Genomic DNA, 25,346 nt, shown 5'->3' with positions numbered 1-25,346 from the left:
TAATCTCAAGGTGGATGGCACCAGTAATATGCGCGACTCCATCCAGTCGATACAGACGATTCGGATCGTCCTTCATGCATACAGATTTGGTTGTTCCCGGGGGTTGCTTTCAGAGAATTTCGGATCTGGTGGTGGGGTTGGGAGTGGGGTATGAGGCTTCTAGTTCGAATCAACTGATTTTGATTTGTTTATATAGCAAAGATGCAAGCAAATCGAATCAATTAGATTCGAATTACATTTGACGACAAGTACATGTAAATCGAAACAAGTAAATTCGATTTACAAAACCATCAAATCGAATTAAGTGGTTTCGATTTACATTGGACATGAAATCCGTTGGCTAAAACGAATCTTGTTAATTTGATTTACACGTATTTAAAAATCGAACTCACTAAATTCGATTTATTCATTTCTTTATCATTCACGTAATTCGAATTGACTAGTTTCAATTTTTATTCAATTTCCTATTTCAATTAATTCGAATTCACTCAATTCGATTTATATAGAAATGTAGTTTGAGACTTTGACGTTGTATTTTTTGGTTTGGGACAATTAGGACATATTGAAGTTCTTTTGATTTATTGAAGTCATTTGCCCTATACTTTATTAATATATTCAAGTCATTTTTTTAATAGAAAAAAATCATCCAAATTATATTTTAAGATTTTAAAATATTATCTGTGTTAACAATAATAACTTTTTTTGAAGTTATCATTTTTTATTGTCTTTTAAATGTCATAAACAAAAAGATGTATCATTGTTTTTTAAATATATACAAATAAATAATTTTATAAAAGAATAATAAAATTTATTCATAGATTACATCATTAATCTTTTTAATCATATTTAAGAAAAAATTTTAATAAATTGTCTTTACAAAATAAAATATTAACATCAGAAGTGACTAACATTTCTTTCTTATTACATGCAATAAAAAATCATATACAATTTTTATAAACATATAATAAAATACCAAAAGAGTAACAATGACCAGGACTCCAGGAGAGTAATATTTTATCACCACACACCGATTTCAAAAAGGATAATTCTTCATAGTTAGAGTCATCAATATACGCTTACTTCCAAAAATCAATTCTACGTAGCTGGAGCTATCGAAAATGGATCCTCTCCAGTTTTTTCAACACTTGAGAAAATGCAGTGTGATCTCTCACTGTTAACTTTATAAGTGGGGCCAAAATTAAATATGAGAGAGAGAACAATGAAGGGTGAAAGATCACAATTGACACCATCCAGTTTTTTCTTCACTAGAGAGGATCCACTTCCGGAGTTATCCATACATATCTACTTCAAATAAAAAAAGATTTTTCTTAGTTAAAGATATTACCAGATGATTCATTTCTGCTTGTACTAAATAGTATACTAAATATTTTCAAGTATTATGATTTCTACACAAGCATATACAACAAATATAAATTAACACAAAAATCAGAGTTGATCATAAAAAACTATTTTATCGATATTTTTTTATTTAAACAACCAACCAATCTCAAACTATCAACAAAAAGTGACTTGCAACCATGTATTAACATAAATAAAACAAAGAATGATATGTTGTTCAAATACATGAAGATATACTCATATTTTACGACAATAAAAAACACATAATCAATTGTTAAAAACAGTAACCTCAAATTAACCAGAAATTAAGTGCGTATAAAAATTATACCTGTAATGGTGAATGTTTTCTAGAAGTATCACATCTCCTAAGCGAACACCAGCATCAGTCATGAAATGAAAAAGAGCATCTAGTTGCATTTCAGGTGGGATACCAAAAAGTTTGACAATTTTTCTACCCAGTTTCACATAAAAACTAATAACATTGCATCTGACATGAACCTACCAAACCTAATTCAGTCAACATATCTCATACATCTGAATCGTTGTAAAAGTGAGGCCTGCTTTGTTGCATAATCAAGGTTCTGAAAATCGAACCGGTCATCAAACCGCTCTAGCTACTGGTTCACTGGTTCATAGGTTTAACCGGTTCGACCGTGGTTGAACCGAAAAAACCGTTTTATAATAAAATAATAAATAAAATATAAATAAACACATAAAAATATAATTATATTCTAATGTAAACTTTAAAATATCATTCAAATTAAAAATACTACATAAACCAGAATGTTATAATCTCATTCAAATACAAATTCAAAAGTCAAAAAATAAAACAACCAATCAAACATAACATAGCAACATCAATATGCACAAAATTTCAGAATAGAAGAAAATTTTATGGAGTAAAACAGCTACCTATTTGCTCATTCAATCAAAGAGGAAGGAGGAAGAAAAAAAGGACAAAGTCCATATCATCCATAGTTAACATAGAACTCTACCTCATGCTAGGGGAATGAAGAGCAGAGTAGAGTACTTTGCTAACTTACATATCTGAGTTGAGATATTCAATAAAGGTTCACAAAACTTACAGTGCAAGATGCCTGTGATGGAGGCTTATTTATTTCTGATTGAATATAATCATCAACAAGCTCGAATAACTGTAAAGATGTCTGCATCTTGTAAGGGAATGCTCGAAAGGTGCATATATCTTCCCATCTAGGTTTTAGCCTAAATAAAACAAATGCCTTAAGAAATGAGAAAACAGCACAAAGAACAATATACTAATCATAGAAAGTGACAGCCACCAAAATCAAATGTTATTATATCAAGGTACATGAAAAAATCCAGTTTTAGGATGCATAACAAAACCAATGAGGACTAATTGAAGATCAGATCAGATCCAATATATATATATATACATAACAAAACCTATAAGGACTAATTGACATGATGAAGATTTTGCATTCTCAAAACCCTGGAGAAAAGTATAAACTATTAATATTTATATAAAAAACAATCTCGTCCCAGATAAGATTCTAATGCTGAAAAGAACTCCTAAATAATAGCTACAGACAAATATACTAAGAAATTTACAAATAAGGAGTAAGTCATACATGCGAGAATCAGGATCTTTGCGTGGATCATATCCTTTCTTGATCCAGAACCTTAGAAATGGTCCATTGAAAAAGTAGTAGGAAATTCTAGACAAAAGCCTACAAGAATAAAGAATAAAAGGTTACTGCACAAGTATCTAGCATTTCAATTGCTGCAAATTAAAAAGCCAATGACTAGATTTTGGGCAAGTCACCTTCTAAGCTTGCTATGTGTAAATCTTAAGCCGATATCAAGCAAGCGTTCAGTAAGAGCATTTTTGGACCATATAGGCCGTTCATCAAACAATCTAGATACAGCCATGTTCAGTTCATCAGAATTCAGTTCATCAGAATCAATGAAATCACAAAATCAGTTCATAACAGTTTCAGAGAGTAGAGACTCAGAGTTCAGTTCATCAGAATCAGATTTCATCACAAAATCATGTTCATAACTAAATTAAAAATTACCTGGAAATGAGGAAATCTATTGCTTTCTCTCAGAGCTCGAAGGACAACGCTTCAACGCTTCAACGCTTCTCTATTGCTTTTTCAGAGGCAGAGCTCGACGGAGGTGACATGCGAAGTGGCTGAGGGCGCGACGGAGCTGTGTGCGCGACGGAGCTGACGGCGGGAAGGTGCTGACTGCGCGAGGTATCGGAAGGCGCGACGGACCCAACAGCGCCACGGAGCTGACGGCGCGACGCTGGTGACGGCGTGACGGTGCTGAAGCGCGACGGAGGTGAGTGCGTTGAGGTGAGTGCGACGGCGGTGAGTGCGTTGAGGGCCTCGTGGAGTCGTGGGTGTTGTTCTGTTCTGTGGGAGGCTGGAGTGATGAGAACTGAGAAGCTGGAGGCTGGACGAAGTGGAGGCTGCGAAGGGGAGAAGGGAATTAGGGTTCCCACAACACAAAACGGCGGCGTTTTGCTGCAAGGTTAAAAAACCGGCCGGGTTCCGGTTCGGTTCGACCGATCGGTAACCGGCCGGTTCGTCGGTTCAAGGCCGGTTTTCAAATTCTGCGGTTTTTCTTATTATCCGAATCGCTTCAACAGCCGGTTCACGGTTCGACCAGCCGGTTCGAACCGGTTTTCAGAACATTGTGCATAATAGCTAATACTTTTTCAGCAATTGTAACTTATCTTTCAATTAATGAGACTTGTTTTTCAGTAACAAAAACTTATCTCTTAACCACAGAAGCTTGTCTCTTAACTGATTCAACCTGTGTCTCTGAGCCACATCATCTTTTGCAGCATCGGCCATAGTAGTAATTCCAAATGCAACTTTCTCATATTGTGCCTCCAAAAAATCATTCATAGGAGACTCACGCTTTGTACCTCTTGAAGTTGAAGTCTCTCCTAATTGATTTAGCTAAGTATAAGGTGCACTTGGTGAATCTAAATTAGCAAAAAATGTAGAAGTATCTGTTCCATATTATAACATCTATGTCAGAAAATCCAATATTTTCAAACAAGTCATTCAAGTCAATAAAATTTCTATCAAGTTGTTGAATTCTTTCTCGTGAAGTAGCTGTCTCTTTACTAGTAGCTCTATCAGTTTTGAACAACTCTTTTAAAGTATCATAATGCTTAATTTGTATTTTTTTATTTTTCTACATGTAGTTTTTCTTACCTAAAAAAAAATGCTAAAATTATTTTGTGACTAACTGCATCAATAATAAAAATAAGGGATAAGTACGATTTTGGTCCCTAACGTTGAGGGTCAGAATCGAAACCGTCCCTGATGTAATTTTCAACTTAAAATTGTCCTTAATGTTGCATTTCAATTTAAAATCGTCATTTTTAATAAATTTTTTTAATTTATTCCAAATTTACCCTTACTTTAATAAAAAAATATAAAATAAAAAAAACACGTTTTGTGGGGGGGGGGGGGAAGCAAAGGGTATACGAAGGGGGAGGGGAGGGGGATGGGGAGGGAAAGGGGGAAGGGGAAGGGGGGAGGGGGGACGGCGCCGGCGGCGAAGCTTGGAGGGGAAGGGGAAAAGACATGGGGTTCGGGGTTCGGGGAAAGGACGTGGGGTGGAGGTGGGGGGAAGGGGAGAGGCGGAGGGGGGAGGGAGAAGGGGAAAGGAGGAAGGGGACGGCGGCTGTCGCTGTCGCCTCGGCTGTTCCCACCGCCTCTGCCTTTGCCTCGCCTCCACCTCTGCCTCGCCGCGTTTGCCTCGCCGCCTCTACCTCTACCTCGCCTCCGCCTCTGCCTCGCCGACCCACCGCCGTACCGCCGCCCACCGCTTCTTCCCTTATTGTTGCTGATTTGTGAAATATTATTGTTGCTTTCTGTTTCTGATTTGCTGATTGGGGAAAGGGGGAGGCAGTGAGGAGGAGGGGACGCGGGGTGGGGGTGGGGGGAAGGGGGAGGTAGTGAAGGGGGAGGGGACGCGGGGTGGGGGAAGGGGGAGGCGGGGAGGGGGAGGGGAAAGGGAAAAGTGGGGAGGGAGACGGCAACGGCGTTAGTGGTGGTGGAGTGGCAGTGGGGAAGGGGGAGACAGGGAGGGGGAGGGGACGCGGGGTGGGGGTGGGGAAGGGGGTGGGGAAGGGGGAGACGGGGAGGGGGAGGGGGAGGGGATGCGGGGTGGGGGTGGGGGCGAAAGGGGAGGCAGTGAGGGGGAGGGGGTGGGGGGAGGCGGGGAGGGGGAGGGGGACGGCGGCGGCGTTGGTGGTGGTGGTGGAGTGGCAATGGGTGTTGATGATGATGATGATGTTGATAATGGTGGTGGAGTAGCAGTTGGTGGTGGTGGTGGTGAAGGAGGTAATTATGTTGGTAGTGGTGAGGGTATTTTTGTCCAAAAAAATTTAAAAGGACGATTTTAATACGAAAAAAATGTTAAGGACGATTTTAAATCGAAAATTAGAAGAGGGACGATTTCGATTCTGGCCCTCAACGTTAGGGACCAAAATCGTACTTATCCCTAAAAATAATAAAAACAAAGTTTAATATACCTAAATAAAGTCTTATCACATTTCTTCTTCAGCTTTAAACTTTTTAGTAACAAAATTCTATGCAAATTTATTTAAATGATGAAATAAGTTATATACTTCATCAAAATGATTTTTCAGTGTCTTCATTTTATAGAATGGCTCTATAGATAAAGGAAGAGAACCTAGAGTGGTTCTATGAATAAGAAAAGAAGTGGAGAGACGAAAAAGTCTAATCTTGATGAAAATTGTGTGTACAAACTGTTTTGATGCCCAAATATAACAAAATGACGCAGCATTTGCTTTTTACATGTGTTTAGTGTGATATTGGTGGCGTTAATTCATTGCTCCGTTTGCTGAATTTTTATCAAAAAGAAGTTAAAGGATCATTATAATACTCGAAAATCAATCTCAAAAATATTATTAATACAACTGAAACTCCAGAAATTAATTTAGTGTACGAATTCAATTTCAAAAACTATTTTAGAGTTTTAGTCTATGCGACACGGACACCCACATGAATATTAATAACTTCTCCAAAACGGAAGCTATATTTATTTAGTAGAGTAAAGGCAGAATGAGTGCAAAATGCTACGTCAAGCACAAAGGTTTGCGACTCTGATTTGTGGTAATCCATGGATAGACGGTGCAGTAATCCTTGGATCTGGAATCTGGATACACAGATTAAACATAATCTCTGCTCTCTGCTCCAATCCGGGGCATCCACGCTCTGGGTTACTTTCAAACAAAAAAATCGTATTGTTTTTTTTCTAGTGTAGTGGAAATTTTATAATATTGTTATGTATGCATTGCATCAATAATATAAAATTAAGTTGTTATATAATCTTTTAACTTATTCATATTATGGTTGTAAAGCAAGTTGATCATTATCAAACAATGATGTAACCATTAAAATCAGTGTGTAAATTTAAAAGAATTACATCTGATAAACTATTTATTATTTAAAACATCTTTTCTCTAAAGCTAAAAAAAAAAAGAAAAATATAATTGTTTTTAAAAAATATTTTTTATTTTTAGTATTTTTTTTTTACTTAAAAAAATTTGTCAAACATACTTGAAAACTAAAAAATCTTTGTCTTATAACTTAGTGCCATCCAAATATACAAAGAGATTTTACAATTAAATCCTAATTTTAGATTCATTAAAATTCAATGTTATAATTAATATGATATAGTTAAAATCTTTTCAAGTTGTTTCAACGTATAGAGGGAATTTTGTATCGCACAAACTTAAACGGCAATAGCTATTATATTTTTCTACGTGTGAGTGTAAGACGTATCTTGGGGAACTATTCAATTTTTCGAAAGTACATCACTTGTTACTTAGTATAAAAATAAAGAATTTAATTTTTACGTGTCGTCATAGATTAAAAAATTAATTGAAATCTATTGTTAAAGGAAGGGGGGGGGGGGATGAAGATTTAGAAAAGGAAATTAAGGAGGTTACGTGTGAATTACAAAATGGTGCCATTTCATCTGCATCTATAAAATCTGTGAATTGGCAAGGCAAGGCAATGTTGGAAGCTGAGCTTCATAAGCAAGCCCTTCTGGCGGAAGAAGGAACATTAAGATGTTGGAAGGGAAAGGTATGGTGAAAGAAACTGACATGCCGTTGAAGATGCAAATCCAGGCCATGGCATGTGCTTCTAAGGCCCTTGACCTTTATGATGTTCATGATTGCATCTCTATTGCTGCTCACATCAAGAAGGTAATTAATTAATCATTAATGTACTTTTGTATTTGTGTGTGTTGATCTAATCAATAATCATGATTCATGAAGTAGCTTTTTTGATCTGCAGGAATTTGATAAGGTGTATGGAATGGGATGGCAATGTGTGGTGGGTTTCAATTTTGGGTGCTTCTTCACCCATTCACCTGGCACTTTCATCTATTTTGCTCTTGAGACCCTTAATTTCCTTATATACAAGGGAACCTCCTCTGATCTCTCTTCCCTTTCTGTAACATAGCATAGGTTTTCTTTATCATCTCAAGTGTATCAATCAAACCATAATTAATTAAAATGTATGTTCTCCTTGCTTTATTCATTTTTATTTCCTGTGTTTTGTTTCTAAGAATATGACAAGATAGGAGAATAAGACATAAATGATAGAGACACATAATTTAATATTTTTTTATTTTATTTGGTGATAAAGTAAAACAAATTATAAAAATTTAATTTATTCTCATTTTTTTCCATTCAAAAATTTTGAGAAGAAAAATATAATAATAAAAAGGGTTATGTTAAGTAACCAATAACTTTTTTTAACAACAAGAACAACGGGTCTTAAAATTTGCACAATAAAGTAAAAAAGTACCCCACCCTCAAATTATCTCCTAAACATTAATACTAGAATAACTATTCGCACACCTAATAAATTGAATATCCTATATATCAATTGTTCACATTATTTAGTATTTTTATTATGTAACTATATTTTTCTTAATAAAAAATATAATTATGAAAAATTAACAAGAATAATGAAAGAAAAAATAAAAAATAAATTGTATCACTTGTTAGTGTCGTTGTATCCTTCCTGAGAAATAAAAATTGAGACAAAATACATCAATTCAATATCTTAAGACACAATATCTCTATTTATGTCTCATATGTCAAACACGATTCTATGTGTCTGTGTCACGCAGCCTAAGAGAATATATTCATTTCCTCCTTTTAACACAATGGGGTTACTTACCATTTTAACAAGAGTTTTGTTGCGATGATATTAACAAAAGAAGAAATTAAAGAAAGATCAAAGATCGCATATCTTAGCTTGTTCCCTTGTCAGTCTCACTTGTTTGTTTGTCGTTATATCATTTATTTTCAACGAGGCCCGCAGGCCCGCAGAAAGGGATATGTATCACATTCAACTATTCAAGCGTTAAATAAGTCACAAACCAGAACGCAATTGTAAAGGGTTACAACTCACATGCTGTGAGTTTGGAATTGCAACAATTACATGTGATATCATCATCATGTATTGTAACAGAATAAACAGAAAATTGTTGGAGCAAAACATAAATTGTGGAACCTGCCACAATAAATTTTTGTTGTGAAGATATTTACCCTATTTTGTAGTTAAAATATCGCACTATTCCAGAATCACACCACAATTATACAAATATTTGCTTACTACATAAAACACTTTAATTAACACTGCATTGTCATACGTGAAGAAGAGCAGGGAATGTTTGTGATACAAGTACCAAAAAAAGAAAAGAATAACATTTTCCCTCAAGGAACTTAACAGGTGAATATGGTGTCAAGTCTTTCACTGGATTCGTCTAGAACGTCGCATGCGCCATAAGAGGTCACTACCATGCGAGGATCTTCTGTGGCGTCCAACCTTCTGGGTACTCTACCCAAAATTGAAAATCAATGATACATATTAGTGGATTACAGAGTGATCAACTTCATATTATGCAGATCAATCTACCATATGATATATTAGATATAGAGCAGGCACTCACATGGAAATGAAATGAGGAATTTGGAACTTTTGTTAAGACTTCTAAACCATCCTGAACAGGTACCACTGTTGTTTAAGACGGAATTCGGAAAGGAAACTTTTGTTAGAGAAAAATAAGAGAAAATTATGAGAACAAACATGTGTAATATCATTTGTTACCCGTGGCCAGGTTGTGATGCCCCTTATTTGAAGCGGTTGTTTGCTTCAACTTAGAAGCTGGGCATGGTTTGCAAGTATACATAAAGAGTGGCAAATCCACAAGAGCCTCTGGTACATGTTTTTCTTCAGTCTTTGGTGGATTTTGACTTTCAGAATCTCTGCATTAGGGTGCCAAAACCATAAATATCAAGCATAGATGTATAAAAATATCTTTCACATTCATAGATTAAGCATGGTGTTTCTTGATTCTGACTTGTGGTCAGACATATATTACTCTATTAGATTCGGCTATTAAGGATTGAAGTGGTACCTTAATTTGTCTTTGTTTGATCTCTCAAGGGAAGGTGCTGATCATGGAAAATACTTGAAAATAATAAATCATATAAAATAGGAATTGATTTGAAAAGTTTTGAGTGTTACGAAATACTTACGTGATGATAGATAACGTTTATGATACCTTTTCACGTTGTCGCAAAATTGCATTTTTGAAAGACCAGTTGTATGAGCATATTGTTCGCATGAGAGGAGTCTCTGTCAAAAGCATGCATAGTCTTCATTAGCAAACTTTTTTGAATAAATTTATGATTTTCATGTATCAAAGCAATAGCGCTAACTTGTTTGAGGCATTGGACTCGTGACTCAGCTTCAGAAAACGCATTTGTCTGAGAAATAAGGCCATCAAGTTTAGCTGAGACATTTCCAAGATGATCAACAACAGTGACCATTGTCTTGCGTATGTAGTCCTTTGTATTTTCCACCACACTGCAACCCTTATAAAATCCAATCAGTCATTTTCAATTATTCATACAAATTTACTTAGAATGTTTTATCAATTTGTAGTTTGTACATCTAAGAGTAAAAAAATTCACTAAACATAACAGAAACCAATACTGGAGAAAATAATGTTTGAGCATGGTGAATGTTGTATTGTAGGACTCACATGCTTCTCTCTTTGCTGTTCAGGAATGTTGCTTCGCAATACTCTGCAGCATCGTGAAGCTGAGACCGCAGCGCTCTTAGCTCCTGAAACAACCATCAACAATACAAAGATGCAACTTTTCTGAACAATTGGTCGATATGGCATTGCTAAGAGAGTATGGAATATATATGATATATATGGATGTGAACCTTGAGAGACTCGTCAAAGTGCATGATTTCTTCTACCCTCTCCTCAGCTTGTGAAGGATTTTCATAGGAACAAGAGTTCAAATTCATCTCCATGATGCAGTTACTGACTCTCTGGATGAAATACTAATTTGAAGTAGTGAAGGCACAGCTTGTAATGAAAAAGAAGCAAATATAGGGTCTAAATGCTTCTTTTTTGACCGAGAATTGTGCATGCATTGCGTCCAATTATGACAAATCAAGAAATACTATATTGTATAGATTTTGGAGGCATATGTGATATGACAGAATAGACAAACACACAACTCACAACCCCCCTTATAGAAAGGTTCTGCAGCCATGGCTAGCCAACATAGAGGATCATGACAAATAAACAGTTTCATTCCCGTGATTTTCTGTCTTTACCTACTTCTGTGCTTAAAAAGGGAAAAAAAAAAAAAAAAAAAACCAAGGTAAAACGACTCATCGTATGATGTAATGACAGAAAAAAAAAAGACCATGTCCATTTAAAAATTGACACACACAAATTAGAACTGCTCACTCCTCACTACAGTTTGATTGTTATATCTCAGATTTTAAATAGATGCCTTGCAGTGTTGCGGTCAGTAGTAAATATTATATAATATGCATCAATTTCCGGGGCCAAAAGAAAGGTAACGCATCAATCTACCTCTCTGAAAACGATAAGAGAAACAAGAATCAATAATTTCATGTTATCTTTATATTTTGAATTGCACATGACTTGTTGGAGGGTGGAGAGCTTAACTGTGCTAGGCATAAACAGCATTAGCACGTGCAATACCTCATGTCATGTGAAATACAAATAATACACAAGACACAGCACCTTACTGGTTTCTGGTCATATACTAATACAAATTACAAAGTTCCTATGATGGGCCGTTTGGATTTGCTAGACCCAAGGCCAGCATCAGTGATTGGGCCCATTTTCTTGCTGAAGTTTTGTTAAACAGAGATTAATTTATGCCAATGAGTCGTAACTCAAACAGCAAATGTCCTCCCTTCTCGCTAAGAGATCTCGGGTTTAAGCCCCTAATGTAACTTGACCCTTCCTAAAAAAAAAAGATTATTCTATAGCAATCATGAACATACTCAGTTAATTTTCTAGTTCATAGTTCAGTATACTTGAAAAATGACAATTGAACTTCATATATGAAAATCAATGGTACAACCAGCAATCTATCCTGCAGCCGCAATTTTAGATAATATCCGAGTTTGTAGATTAGGACAACAATGCTTAAAAAATATACATTTTTGTACATTGTGATTCCTTAAGCTCTTTGCGCTTGCCAATATTCTGCTGTTGCATTGTAACTCCTTGTTAGAAGCGGTTGTAGTTGTAGGAGCTGATCTTGCAAATTCCCCTGATTAGAGTCTAATTTAAAGGATCAGAATATCATGTTATTCACCATTGAAGTGATATGCAGAGTTATTAAACTAAGTAATGAGTAAACTGATATCAGTAATTTCATTGAAACAACAATAGCCAATGACATTGTAAACTCTAGAGTTCTAAAAGGAACAATGGAAACAATATGTACGAGATACAATCCTCAGTGATTAAGCCTTCAGTTATTTCCAGTAGCCGTTGAAGAATCTTCACAAACCATGCCTGAGGTCGAGCGGGTAATGCACAACCATCTTCTCTCCGATTCATAGTTAATTTCTGTCTCAATTGGAACATGCCAGTGGCCTTGCTCTGATTCCTGCTAACCAAATATGCCATGTTATATTCCCTTCTCATTTTCTTCTCTTTACATATCCATTATTTCTATTCAGCTTCACATTTTTTAGGAAAAAACAAAAGATGAAAATATTAGCTCCTTGATGTTCTAAAGAGCTTTCCAGTACCTGAATTACAACGGAACAAGGAGGCGGCATGTGAAACTGCGGACCAGAATCAGTGAAACTGAACCGTACCTTAAATTTGAACAAGGATACTAGTGTTAGAATTATGGTAATAGAATTAATGGCGATAAATCATACCCTATTTAATCAAATATATTATACAAAAAGCATGCAGCAAGACTATCGAAACAAAGCCTTGATAGAAAAACTTTCTTTGCTCACCTGATGCCTCTCTTTCCACTTGGGGAAGAAATCATTTCCCAGAAGCTGAAATAGATGATCTCTCATCTCATCGTTTGTAACAAGTAAGCATTTAAATTTTATAGCTGCATACAACCAATACCTGAAGCAAAGGTTAGCAAATGAAGGATGATATGCATAATTTGTTGAAACTGTGAATGAATAAGTTGTTGAAATTATATCATCCCATATTGTTCTTACCAGTCATCATTTGATCCTGTAGGTGTTGCATAGAGTGCATCAGCATTGTTCCACCTATCAATTAGCGCCCTGTTGATTGGTTCACCCATTTTCTCTCCTTTGATACGACGATGATGCAAAATAATAAGGGGAAATTTTCTTGAAGGGAGCTTTTGCCGTATTCCATTAACAACAGCATTGACCTAAAGGTTTCACCTCAGAAAAAATTAATCAACAGTCACAGCATGCACAAAAGCTGAATATTTTCCACATTCAGTAACTTACCATGGATGGCTTGAATTTCCTTTGACGGAATAGACCTACATTTGCAGCATCTACTACTGCTTCAAAAGGTCCATGGTAGTCAAGCCAGGCCTGAAATTCACAATTCTATTCATTCAACTGCATCCATGTAAAATGAGACCAGAACTAAAATACATTGTCTAGTTGCTTACTTGAAATTTCTGAAAGTTCAACTTTTTCTCCCTCATCACAGCAATGGATGCCACTGACTTAGCAAAATTCTCAGTTTCAATAGGATCAAGATCAATAGTGGCTAAGTGCACTCCACAGCATTTACACATTCCATCATCTCCAATTGTTGTATGAGAAACTTCCCATTTTCCTTTTCCCAACCAACCTTGTCCATGCCAACCTCCACCACTATTTTCCATTGCTTCCTTTATTGATCCTATATCCCATCTTCTTTTCCCTAATCTAGAAGCCTGCCTACCCTTAAACCAATCAACAATCAAAGATGCAGTAGAAGGTGAGACTTTCCTTACACTACTTCTTAGTTTATGCAACACATAGTATACCTTGTCACCCTTGCCGGCTTGTACGCTTACCCTTAAGAGTGCCTCCAATTCAGGCTCTTCAGGGTAGACGCCATGGTCAAGCATGTGCTTTTCAACATCAAATGCTTTATCTATTTCTCCATTACTGCAATAGGTAGATAGAGCAGGACCATAAGACCGTAACCGAGGATTTATCCCCATGATCTTCATCTGCTTCACCATCTCAAAAGCCCTATCACCATCTCCCATGGACATGGCCATTCTAGCCACAGATGTCAATGCAGCTTCATTCACTTGGACCTTATCCAAACACATACTATCATATATTTCGAACCCTCTCTGCAGTGCATATTTCTTGACATCCTCACTAACCATAATTCCATGATCTTCTTGTCTGCTAGAGCTAGAACCATCTTTTGCAAAAGGGTTTGCTGATTTCTCAGCAGAATTCAAAGCTGACACCAAGACTTCACTGTCTGAAGCATAATTCAAGTCTGCTGAAACATTGGCAGCTTCAGTGGCTGATGAAAGCAATGCATTCAAAGTTCGAGAACCGGTTCCACTTTTAGCGGGTCGAACAACACCAACAGCAGCAGAAGAACAAAGATACAAGAGAACGGTGTAATGGTGCTGGCCCAACTTGACCCCTTTAGCAAGAGCTGAGTCATATAAGGACAATGCTCCCATCACATCCCCTCTTTTGGAGCACATATCAAGAGCAACCCGCAACTTCAACTCTGCCGAATCTTCATCTTTCTTCTTCCTCTTCTTCTTATTCTTCTTGTCCTTCTCCTCCTCCGTCATGTTCACCAGATTCTCCTTCTCCTTCTCCTTCTTCTGCCATCTCTCAGTAACCGCTTGTCTGCCACTACTACTATCACTCAAGGTAGAGGAAGAAGAAGCGGTTCTGTCTCTGTAACCACGTGTTCTCCTATTGAATCTGGTGTCAGTGTCAGCTTTCACTGAGTTTCTGGTTGGTGTTTCAACTAGAGATTTGACCGAAGAGTAGCCAGGCCCGGTTTGATGATGTGAAGAAACACGTGCTGTGAGTTGGAGGGGGTTTCTAAGAGGAAAGGAGGAAGAGGAAGAAAAAGAAGAGAGGGAAAATGAGAGAAGGCGTTGGGGTTGGAGTGTGTTGAAGGTGGCCATGTGTGGCTTTTCCCTTCACCTCTCCGAGCTTTGAAGGTGATAACGAAGATTGGGAGAATTGAACCGGTCAAGGAACGGTCAAGTGACTGGTTCAACCGTTTAAGAATTTAACCATGATCGACCGATTTAATAAAATATAAAATAAAATTATTAAAAATATAATATAAAATTTTTAATATTTAAAATCAAAGACTAATATAATAGAATTTAAAATTTTACGACTCCCATAATCACTTACTTATATTTTATTACTAAAATTTCACATTTAAATCTAACCATCAAAATATATAATTAAAAGAAAATGAAAAATGCACATAAGTAGTAGAATAAATAAAAATAACCCAACAATCAGTCATCAGAATAAAACAATCAAAATTTACAACTTGGTTGACTCCAATATGAAGACGAAGAGAAATAGAGGAGTTCACTTCACTTCCGTGCCCAATTTTGATTTGTGAGTGATAGAGGTGTGCATGGATCGGATGAAATCAGGTTTGATGTGATCTAAATTTAGCTCAAAATATATACCGAGCCTATTTATTAGACTCGAATTCGGCCCTAGATCTGATAAAACCTATATATTTTCGGGCTACGATTATACCGGGTAAAAATCGAGTAAAAACCGGGCCGTTAACATTAGATTACCTTGATACATTCTTATAAGCTAGCATGTGAAAATATTCAAATTTCCAAGATTCCAACCATTATTTGACATAGTAAAATTCACTTAGAAAAATATAACAAGAACTAACTCTTCTCTAAAATTAAAGCATAACCATAATCAATACTAATATTGTCTAATAACACCAAATATTTAAATCAATACAAATAATATAATATTATGCATTAGTCTAAACTCTTATGCAATTTAAACATAAAACATTAACTTATAGTCTTATAATAACTAATAACACAAAATATTAAGGTTTACCATACTTATATTTCACATAAAAATAGCCATCATCCGTCACTAGTAACAAAAAATATTAATTGTGTATGATGATCGGGCCACTGGATCGAATTCAGGTGACCCGAACCATAGTCCGGATCCGACCTGAAATAATGATCAGATCTATTTTTGAGACCCTTACCTAACCCTAAATCTGATGAAATCACACCAAAATAGCCCTTAAAGTGTTCGGTACCGTGCCGGATCTTCGGGTTGGACGGGTCATACCCACTCCTAGTGAGTGACATTTATTGCTCACTACTAATTAACATATCTCTCTATATTGTACTACTATTATATACTACGACTTAGAGTAATCATCCTAATGCAACACTGGCCATGTCATAGAAGCACTATGGCTTCTTAGAATGCAATTATGAGTTAATACTCAAAATGTTTCACAAAATTTAATTTTTGATTCAATTTAATTTTTAATTTTTAATTAATCTAAATTATACTCTAAAATTTTAAAGTGTGACTCAAATTGACTCTTTCTATTTATTTTCGTTACAAAGAAAATGACGTAACATAATTAAAAGACATATTTTATTGTTTGTGCTACAATATTATTTTACTCATCTTTTCTTTTTCTTTCTCTTCAATGTCTGAACCTTCCACTGTCTAATTATCACCATCCTCAATCATATATTTTCAATCCTACTATTCTCATTACCACCACTATCACCACCCTCTTCCTTATCTCTCCCTCATTCACCACTCCAATTTGGATACAGATTCCTCATTTCTTAAATTTCTGAGTTTAAATAAGGAAGATAATGTCATAAGTGTTGCTTGATAGACATGATGTCTCTCATGGTTATTATAAAGTCGATGTCTAAAACATCTTGAATTTACATACAGAAAATGTTTTATTAATAGGATAAGCTAAGAGAAAGATGTCGAAGAAAAAGGGCAATGGATTAGTGAAGGCAAAATGCAAAAGCTTATGTTAATGAACTAAATTTAATCCTTCTATTCCTAGAACAGAGTATAGACCTCGGATCCGGTTCATTCTTTGTTTGCTTTCGTTAATGTTTATGACCTTGTTAGATTTCTGTTTGCCCGACTGTTTGTGCTTTGTAGTTTGATATAACTGAAAATAATACAATACTCTATTACTCTCTCTGTTTATTGCTGATAACGTCGCATGCTGGTAACATTGCTTTGTAGTTTGATGCAACTGAATTGGAGTGATGGATGAGGAGGAGGGGAGGACGAGGGTGGTGTGGTGGTTGTGATAAGGGTGGTGGAATTGAAAAGGTATATTTGAGGGTGGTGGCATTGGGGTGGTGGGAGGTTTAGGCATTGAAAAAGAGGAAGAAAAAGAGAGGGAGGAGTAAAATGACGTCCTTTAAGTACAAATAGTAAAACAACGTCATTTAATCGTGTCACTTAATCGTGTCACGTCATCTCTTGGATGACGGAAATGAACCAAGAGACCAACTTAATAATTTAAGTCAATTGAAAATTAAAAGGCTAAATTAAGTTTGGGGTCAAATTTTAAAGGTTATTTTGAGTATTATTAACTCATGCAATTATTTTTGTTAGCAAGTTAATAAATATAACTAAAGCTTGCTTGTAGTTGTAGGGGTGAGAAATGGACTGGCTCTCTCCGCTTAGTGAGGGGATCCTCTATTCTTTTTTTTTTAATTAATTTTTTTATTATTTTTATTAAAAAATTATTAAATATTAAATAATATATATAATTTTATAACTATTTCAATAAATTTATAATTTCTAAAGATATAAAAAAAATTATAATTTCTAAATTCATAAACATCAAAATCTTTATAATTTTAAATATGTAATAAACATAATCATCAACCAAGTTTTTTGAAACAAAATAATAAAATCAACGTTTAAAAAAAAATAAATATTGTCCAAAATATATAATTAAATATCTTCAAGTTTCTAATAAATCAAACATAAAACATAATCCAAATTATAACTTAGAACATCTTCAATTATTATCTTTAATTACAAAAAAAAATACAGACTCGTCGAGAAAGCCTGCCCCACCCCACTAAAATCTATCAAAGTTCCCAAATTTGGTGATGCGAATTAGGCGAATTTTTTAATTATAGTAGTTTTAAATTTTTAGCCTAATTCACTTTTTTTTTTTAGCGAATTGCACGGTCAACTCAATGAATTTCGGTCCATTTGTCACCTCTAGTGCTTGCAGGTTGCACTTGACAAATGAAAAAATTAGTAATACAAAATTAAAATAAAAACGAAGACCAAATAGAGAAAGAAATCAACAACCAGGTGAAAGTGCATTAGTACCTGTGTTCCAAAGAGGGAAATGCAAATCAAACCCAATTCATGAATGAAGGCTGTAGAAATTAGCCACAATTCCATCATTTTCCTTAAATTTAGTCGGAATTCCAAATATTCCAAAGCTAGAGCCACACCTTGAAGCCCTAAATGCACTATTTTTTTCAATTCCATAGAACCAGGCAACCATCTGTGCACCAAAATTGAAGCAAAAACTACATTGATTATAAAAATAAATTAATTAATTTAGATTTACATTATGATTTCTTTCAAAGAAGTTCCAGAGCTAATTAAACCCAAGTTACCTTCTCCACTTAACAGAATAAACCCAATGACCATCAGCAAAGGATGAAGAACCTGCAACTATTAGATCATTTAAGAAAAAGTAAATTCTTGGAATAGAAAGTGTAAAGAAAAAAAACAAAAAGTAAAGAGGAAAGAGAGTGGTGATGTGAGTGTGTGCACTGCATACTGCATAGATGAAGTCTTGGGAAAGAGAAGAAGGGAGAAAGATGGATTTGATTTTTTGGCAAGGGCCCAGAAAAGGACAAGGAGTGCAACTGCAGCCCTGAAAGTCTTGCTGCAAAAGAGTCAAGTGCGGGACGGCGACCGCGAGCAGAAATGAGGCGACGACGACAGCGAGCGACGCCGGCGACTGTGGAGCTGGTCGACGGAGAGTAGTTCCACGAATGTGGGGGTGAGAATTAGAGTGGGTTTAGCGGTCGGGAGTTCGGGGTTTCGGGTTCCTGATTTCAAATATTTTTTTTGTAAATTATAAAACGAGGCCGTTTAGAGTATCTCTGCAGACCGGTCATACCCTCAAAAACCGTTCCGATTCATGCAATTCAGTAATTCACCAATTAACTACCAGTTTGACCGGTTTTTCATTGATTTTTTGTTAAACATTTTTTTTTATCACTGAGTCAGTTAGAAGACCAATTTTCGGTTAATTCAATTGAACTAACCCGTCTAATTCAATTTTCAGAATCATGGTAATATGACTAATATCTGATAAGCAGTTAAAATGACAAATATGTCCCCCTCACTTAAAATGGTAGGTTAATCACTATGATTTATACTGCTATTATCATCCTTATTTAGATAAAATCAAATTACAAGGAAAAAAAAAAAATTCGCAAGTGTGAATCCCTTCATTTAATATAAAGGGTCAATAACTAAAATTAATACTGCTATTGAAAAGTTAAAAACTGATATAAATTGTAAAAAAAATGAATGAACTAATGTTGTTGGTGAAAATTGATATATAGTGTTGAGTAATAATGAAATATGTATATGTCTATTGCTCCAACAATAATAATACTGTATAATATATTTTCAGAAACATTATGTTTTAGATATATCATTTTTTCACTCGAACAGTTATTACTTATTAGTAAATTATCAGTAATATATAACTAAATACACAATTATCTAAAAAAATTAGTGAAGCATAACAATCAGACCCCTAAAGGCTAAAGAATACAAGTGAAACAATTAAAGTTAGCATAAACTTTAGAAATATTCTAAAAGTAGTCGACATGTCAGAAGAATTTTTCCCTCTTATTACATATCCCGCAATTGAGTAAAAAATCTCAGTAACTTGTTCCTAGGTAAATATTTGAAGGTTGGTCGATTTCAATAATTTATTTTTTTAAGGAAAGAAATAAGAAATAAGAGGTCAGCGACTCTAGGTAGTCAGTTATTGTAGGAGTGCATAGCTAAAATTTAAATGCAAGGATTGTAGGCAATACATCATTTTATATCTTGAGTTCAGAGAATACAACTACATAATTATATGAAACAAAATAGATAATACAAGATCAGTTGTTGAACTGTACGTAACAAAACCGCACTTATAGTGTGCTGTAGGCCAAACTGTAAGGCTCTAATATTTGAACAATAACAAATGAACAAAGCCCAGAAAAGCCCTAAAATGAAAACAAATAAGTTAAATATGAAATTAAAAGTCTGGAATTCACAAGCTATATTGATTCTAATTAAATAATTAATTCAGATATATATGAATGGATAAGAAAATAAAGAAATTGATAAAAACAAAAATTGATTCTGGTTAAAAATCAATGGCCTGCCTGTATGCTTGACACCTACAGTCCTACAAAGCTAAGTTAGAAAAAGAAGAATGACATTAACTTTATATTACACAAGTTCTAGCATACCTCAAAATACTTCTAATGGTATTTTCTGAACATCCTTCATCCTTGTAAGTTAGATTCCTTTCATACCTCTTTTTCACCATTTTCAGGAACAAGATTACTATGGACCAAAGATATTGAATTAGTCAAATTCCTACTTGTCGCCAGAGGATGAACAACAGCTTTGGCAACACCAATTTTAGTGGCTCCTTCATCTACTGTCTCAGTTCTAGCATTTTCAGTGCCATTGACCACTGGGTCCCTATGACTCTCCAATTCACTTCTGGCTAATGAAGAATATTTTGTTTCTGTTCATGGGAATTTAGATTAGCCACTTCTAACGATAAAAATAGGTAATGAAAAACAGAGATAATATTCAATCTATAAATTAATATGAATATATATTCTCCACTTCAGAAAATTAGAATATTTCAATAGTCTCCACCACAATAAGTTAATAATTCCTTTTTCCCTAATATTAACTTACCATTTATTTCTCCCATAGTGATAACTCTATTAAGAAAATCTCTGAACTTTGTCAAAACAATCTTTTCTTGCTCTGCATATAACTCAGTCATTTTTTGTCCACAAGGCAATTGAGAAGATATGTTACAAGTGTGAGAAATTGGCTCACTAGGAGAGACAGCAGTCATAAACATTGTATCATGCTCATCGCACATTAATGCTAAAGTTCCAGGAGACATTGGCCTCCCTTTGAGGACACCAACACCGTCTGAACTAGAATTATCTGGGCTGACCTTATCTATTCGGTTCTCACTTGAACAATCACCAGACGTAGCTTTCTCAACATTAGTTCCCTTTTGGCTTGGTAACTGTTGTTGAGTTGAAGAAGCAAGGGAAGTTTCTGTCTGATCTTCTATATGTTTGTGCATTATATTTTTCTGGTCTGGTTAAAATAATAACGGTAGTTGGTGAGAGGAAATTAATCAATAATTTGCATTGACCATTCTCATATTATTTGGTAAATAACAAGAAGCACCAATTGAGCAGAAACTTAGCACGCTCTAGCCCACAAACTTTAGTTCAAAGTCTACATATAATAATATCGGGGACCATATTTACTGGTGAATTTACTACTGAAATTTTCAGTAAATAACAGAACCAGTTATCTTGCTGTTTTTATTTGGCAATTGAGGGTGGTGAATAGACATTCTGAACCCCTTGTGATTAAAAACCTTTTGTTATTCAGTTGTAGTTGAATTTAGAGCAACCATTTTAACAAAATTCAATTTGTAAACACAGATTTGGCCCCATATATAATTGATGCTAACTGATTATATGGAACTACTCCGACTTCTAGAAGGAAAGTGAAGAGATTCCTCTTCAAATTTACTACCAATCTACACACAAAAAAGATGAAAGAAAATACAATGGTCTTTCCAAACCTGTCAGGAAAATTAGTATCGTGACTTAAATGACAAGTTACCTGTTACTGTCTTCGCGGCTTGTCCAGATAGTAGCACTAGGACTGAACAAAGCTCCTTCAAGTGCTCTGGTTGTAGTATGTCTGCCAATACAGACCTTCAAAAAAAAATCTAAGTTAACAACTAAATTGATTACAAGCATCTTCATTCATGAATATAACTATCCCTACCGGTATATAAATTTTGAAGGACCTAATGTTGCAGTTCCAACATGAGTACTAGGGGCAGGAGAAAAGGAGGAGGAGGGTAAAGGACCTTTGACATGGTTTGCCTGGTGAACATTAAGAAAATATTTAGTTATAAGGTTGTAAGTATATAAAATTCGAGAGCAACTTCTTTTTTTTTTTCAATTTTTTTTTAACAAGAAAAAGTCTCTGCTGCTTCTCATACTATGATAAAGTTCTACCTGTTTTCCTAGCTTTCCAATGGATGGATCCTTGGCTGTTGGCACAAAAGAGAGTTCCTGACCTTTTCTTTTCTTTGATACTGGCGGTGATGAAAAGCCAGAGGAACCGATAGCACCAGTTATTGCAGCATTTGCTGCTTGCTGAATATATGTCATGTTGATATTTTGATCTCCATGGAACAATGCTTGTCTCTCTTCACTTCCCTCAAAATTCTTGCAATCCATGCATTTACAATTTTCGGAACAAAGAATGTTGGCTTGGAAACACTCGCAGTACTTCTTGAGGCAGCCAGACTTTTTACAATGACATCCCTTATTGTGCTTTCCCAATATAACAACTTCGCCAGCATCCTCCTACATTATTTTGAAGTTCACAAATAGAGAAATAAGAAAACTTTAGAGCATAAGAAATTAATAAATATACAAAATAAAAATTCAACACAGTTTATGATACAAACCTATAACATTTGGGGTGGCCCAAATAACAAATACAAAATAGGTTTCAATATCTCATTATATTTGAGTGAGCCTAACTCAACTCCAAAGACTAGCTCATGAGGTGAGGATACCCAAACTTAAAGGCTTTTCAAGTCTTATCTCTGGGCAATGTGAGACTCTAACAAAGACCATATCATCAATCAATACTTATAATTAGAGACCGGGGGGGGGGGGGGGGGTGGGGTGGGGGGAGAAGTCAAGAACATGGCATACAACACTAACCATTGAAATAGTTAAACCAACATACCCTGTTGTCATGTGGTCCATGAGGGCTGCTCGCAATCTTTGGCCTAAATGCATTTGGATTACGTTCTAAGGTAGCTCCAACAGCTTCTCGTCTGGCTGCTTCATTATCAACATTGTTGTAACAATTTACACAGTTGCAACCATCACAGTATATTCCCGATGCAAAACATTCACAATATCTGCTCACGATACTTTGAATGTTAGTATCACAGTTTTTGATTGCACGCTGGTAGCTAGCCAATATGCTACACCAGTGCAATATCAAGAGCAGAGAGAGTGAAAGGGGATTATACTTACAGCTTTAAGCACTTTGAGTGTTTACAATTGCATTGCTTTTGCTTCTTTGGAGTAGCTTCTTTTGTTTCAAAATTGGTCCTTGATCTTGGTTTTGGAGATTCTGATTTACTGAATACAATAGATGTTGGTTGAAGAATGAAGATTAAATCATTTTAGCTAAGTTTTCATGTAAAGAAAAATAATCTAAATTAGCAAAGATTTGAACTCAAGGGCATAAATTAAACCCTCACTATCTACTAGATTATTCATATCTGGTTTCCCAACCACAGAAAAACACAGAGACCGAAATGGAAATTACAGTAGGCAAAGAAATAAAAGAATATATTGTTTGCAAAGAAATAAGTTGTTAATAGAGTTGAAGCGAAGAATAATAGAGGGAGAACGGTGTTAAGGAAAAGACTGACTAATAATTTTGAACCGACCCTATCCAGAAGGAGGGAAAGCGAGTAATGAACATGAAGTAACAAAGGCCACAATTTTTCGGTTTTAAACTAAAGCAAGAAAAAGAGCAATTTCAAAATTCATGTTGTCAAAACTCAGAAGACTAAAACAGTTAGTACTCACCCAACCCTCGTTGAAAGGCGTGGCGCCTGCGGCGGATGCGGCATCGGCATCATTACCATCGGCTGCGTCATTGTCTGCGGATGTGACCGTGACTGTGACTGTGCCACCACTTGCGGCTGAAGCTGTTGTTGCTGTTGCTGCCGCAACTGCGAGTTCTCTGGAAATGGCGCGCCGCCCGGCATCCCGGCTAAGCCGGTGAAATCAAGCTGCCTTGCAAGCTTCTTGGCGGGAATATCCGACGGCGGCACCAGCACCGGCACCGTAGGTGCATCCGATGCCACATTTCTCAAAGCGCAATCACCTCCTTCTCCTTCCCCCATCACATATAAATACTAAAAAAAAAAAATTAGAAATGTTAAGAATTCACGGAGAGTTCCGAATTCCTTTCTCAATACTTGGATAATCAAGAAGAAAGAAAGCAGAGGTTGGAGCAACGATGATTCCCTCAGAATCAACAAAAATCAGCTGAAATTGGCTGACTTCCAGATCCAAAACCCATTCCAAAGTCTCGAGAAATAAATAAAGCGCAAAAATACACGCGATTGAGCAGCTCGGTAGCCAAGACCCCAAGCTCGAAGAATAGTGGGCACAATTCAAGTGACTTGGATCCGGATAGCAACGCAGAACCCGAGGAACCACACAGAAAGAGACAGAGACTGAGAGAGCGGTTGAGGGAACCGCACAAAGAAGAGGGGAAGATAAGTGATGAAGCTGAACTCAACTCAACCAAGAGATGAGAAATGGAAAGAGAAAGAGAGAGAAAGAGAAGTGAAGGGACCTTTTTGATGTTCGGCTTCGCCCTCCCCTCTTGCTTGCTCTGCTCCCTCTCTCTACCAAAGCTTTTGAAATTCAATTTTTGTAAATATTCAACGGCCGGATCCGCATGCCATCTTCATCGTGCGGCCCTTGGTTAAAGCATGCATCGTTCGGTTCAAATTCATAGAAGCATTGCTCATCTCACCTTTGCAGCCGTTCGACGAAACCCTCATTAGAAGCATTGACTCGTGTGTTGCGACCACCTTCCATGGGCCACGTGTACAATTCCCTCGTGCAGATGCAGTGATAGATGCTGGCTATGCGTATCACCGCTGCGGTTAAAGACAGGGAATTTCACTTCGGGATTAAAGAGAAACGCGTTCAGAAGAGAGAGAGTATTTGGCGCTAAAATAGAGGGGGTCCCAGTGAAAAAATTGTTGACTTCGGAGAGCAAATATTTTTACGGTCAAACTTGCTCTCGACCTCTTCTATGATCGATTTCAGTAAATAAACCTGGTTATTATGGAAGGTCTGGCATTACCATCTGCATATGCCGTTATTCAATCCGTTTCAATTTGACAGGAGGGAGTTTACAATCCGACCCCTTAATGATTGCGGAGTAGATTGATTGAGAAGAGACTCGAATTAAGACTCTTATGTATAAGTATTCCATGCCACTTAGACATTTTAGTTGTTAATATACATAAATAATTTTCGATGACGATGTAATGTTGTATTTGAGTTGGGAGATGAGCGATGATAATCTTGCAACAATTTGAAATTGAAAGAAGTTATAAAAAAATTGGTTGTTTTGGATCTCATAATATTAACTCTTTGGATACCTTATTCGACTTAATATGTTTAAGATTGATAGTCT

General features: G+C 35.9%; 4 protein-coding genes across 9 annotated transcripts; 1 reads left to right on the top strand and 3 right to left on the bottom strand.

Annotated features, from left to right (window-relative positions):
* Positions 1 to 7,324: 7,324 nt before the first annotated feature.
* On the top strand, positions 7,325 to 7,949 carry LOC107634375 (uncharacterized). Its single transcript, XM_016337892.2, has 2 exons — positions 7,325 to 7,606; positions 7,698 to 7,949. Exons 1-2 carry the CDS (start codon positions 7,469 to 7,471, stop codon positions 7,863 to 7,865), a joined length of 306 nt encoding a protein of 101 aa, XP_016193378.1. The 5' UTR covers positions 7,325 to 7,468; the 3' UTR covers positions 7,866 to 7,949.
* A 1,063-nt stretch (positions 7,950 to 9,012) lies between these two features.
* On the bottom strand, positions 9,013 to 10,885 carry LOC107630286 (protein ABIL1-like). Of its 2 annotated transcripts, none has more exons than XM_088508923.1 (8): positions 10,653 to 10,885; positions 10,465 to 10,547; positions 10,139 to 10,286; positions 9,956 to 10,055; positions 9,835 to 9,871; positions 9,525 to 9,682; positions 9,367 to 9,431; positions 9,013 to 9,245 (listed from the first exon to the last, which is right to left on the bottom strand). In XM_088508923.1, exons 1-8 carry the CDS (start codon positions 10,743 to 10,745, stop codon positions 9,168 to 9,170), a joined length of 762 nt encoding a protein of 253 aa, XP_088365049.1. In that variant the 5' UTR covers positions 10,746 to 10,885; the 3' UTR covers positions 9,013 to 9,167. The 2 variants fall into 2 exon arrangements, with proteins under 2 accessions (XP_088365049.1, XP_016188875.1); XM_016333389.3 differs by having other exon boundaries at positions 9,013 to 9,254; positions 10,653 to 10,880.
* Positions 10,886 to 11,792: 907 nt separating this feature from the next.
* Positions 11,793 to 18,843, bottom strand: LOC107630285 (proteinaceous RNase P 1, chloroplastic/mitochondrial). 3 transcript variants are annotated; one of them, XM_016333388.3, is made up of 8 exons: positions 18,410 to 18,843; positions 18,114 to 18,294; positions 13,391 to 14,967; positions 13,221 to 13,310; positions 12,957 to 13,138; positions 12,738 to 12,858; positions 12,519 to 12,587; positions 11,793 to 12,373 (listed from the first exon to the last, which is right to left on the bottom strand). In XM_016333388.3, the coding sequence occupies exons 3-8, from the start codon at positions 14,879 to 14,881 to the stop codon at positions 12,236 to 12,238; spliced, it is 2,091 nt and encodes a 696-aa protein (XP_016188874.1). In that variant the 5' UTR covers positions 14,882 to 14,967; positions 18,114 to 18,294; positions 18,410 to 18,843; the 3' UTR covers positions 11,793 to 12,235. The 3 variants fall into 3 exon arrangements, 2 of the variants coding, with proteins under 2 accessions (XP_016188874.1, XP_088365536.1); XR_015907492.1 differs by lacking the exons at positions 18,114 to 18,294; positions 18,410 to 18,843 and having other exon boundaries at positions 12,738 to 12,841; positions 13,391 to 15,726; XM_088509410.1 differs by lacking the exons at positions 18,114 to 18,294; positions 18,410 to 18,843 and having other exon boundaries at positions 13,391 to 15,721.
* A 999-nt stretch (positions 18,844 to 19,842) lies between these two features.
* On the bottom strand, positions 19,843 to 24,852 carry LOC107630284 (protein tesmin/TSO1-like CXC 5). 3 transcript variants are annotated; one of them, XR_002359219.2, is made up of 9 exons: positions 23,714 to 24,544; positions 23,150 to 23,257; positions 22,854 to 23,031; positions 22,109 to 22,462; positions 21,873 to 21,973; positions 21,705 to 21,799; positions 20,745 to 21,164; positions 20,282 to 20,565; positions 19,843 to 20,032 (listed from the first exon to the last, which is right to left on the bottom strand). XR_002359219.2 is itself a non-coding variant. In XM_016333386.3 (9 exons), the coding sequence occupies exons 2-9, from the start codon at positions 24,031 to 24,033 to the stop codon at positions 20,342 to 20,344; spliced, it is 1,800 nt and encodes a 599-aa protein (XP_016188872.1). In that variant the 5' UTR covers positions 24,034 to 24,045; positions 24,492 to 24,852; the 3' UTR covers positions 20,079 to 20,341. The 3 variants fall into 3 exon arrangements, 2 of the variants coding, with proteins under 2 accessions (XP_016188872.1, XP_088365058.1); XM_016333386.3 differs by lacking the exon at positions 19,843 to 20,032 and having other exon boundaries at positions 20,079 to 20,565; positions 23,714 to 24,045; positions 24,492 to 24,852; XM_088508932.1 differs by lacking the exon at positions 19,843 to 20,032 and having other exon boundaries at positions 20,079 to 20,565.
* Between the last annotated feature and the right edge of the window lie 494 nt (positions 24,853 to 25,346).

This window comes from Arachis ipaensis, chromosome B3 (genome assembly GCF_059453495.1).
Source record: "Arachis ipaensis isolate K30076 ecotype BB chromosome B3, ASM5945349v1, whole genome shotgun sequence".
NCBI lineage: Eukaryota > Viridiplantae > Streptophyta > Magnoliopsida > Fabales > Fabaceae > Arachis > Arachis ipaensis.
The sequence above is the reverse complement of the archived record's forward strand: the minus strand, read 5'-3'. Positions and strand labels throughout refer to the sequence as shown.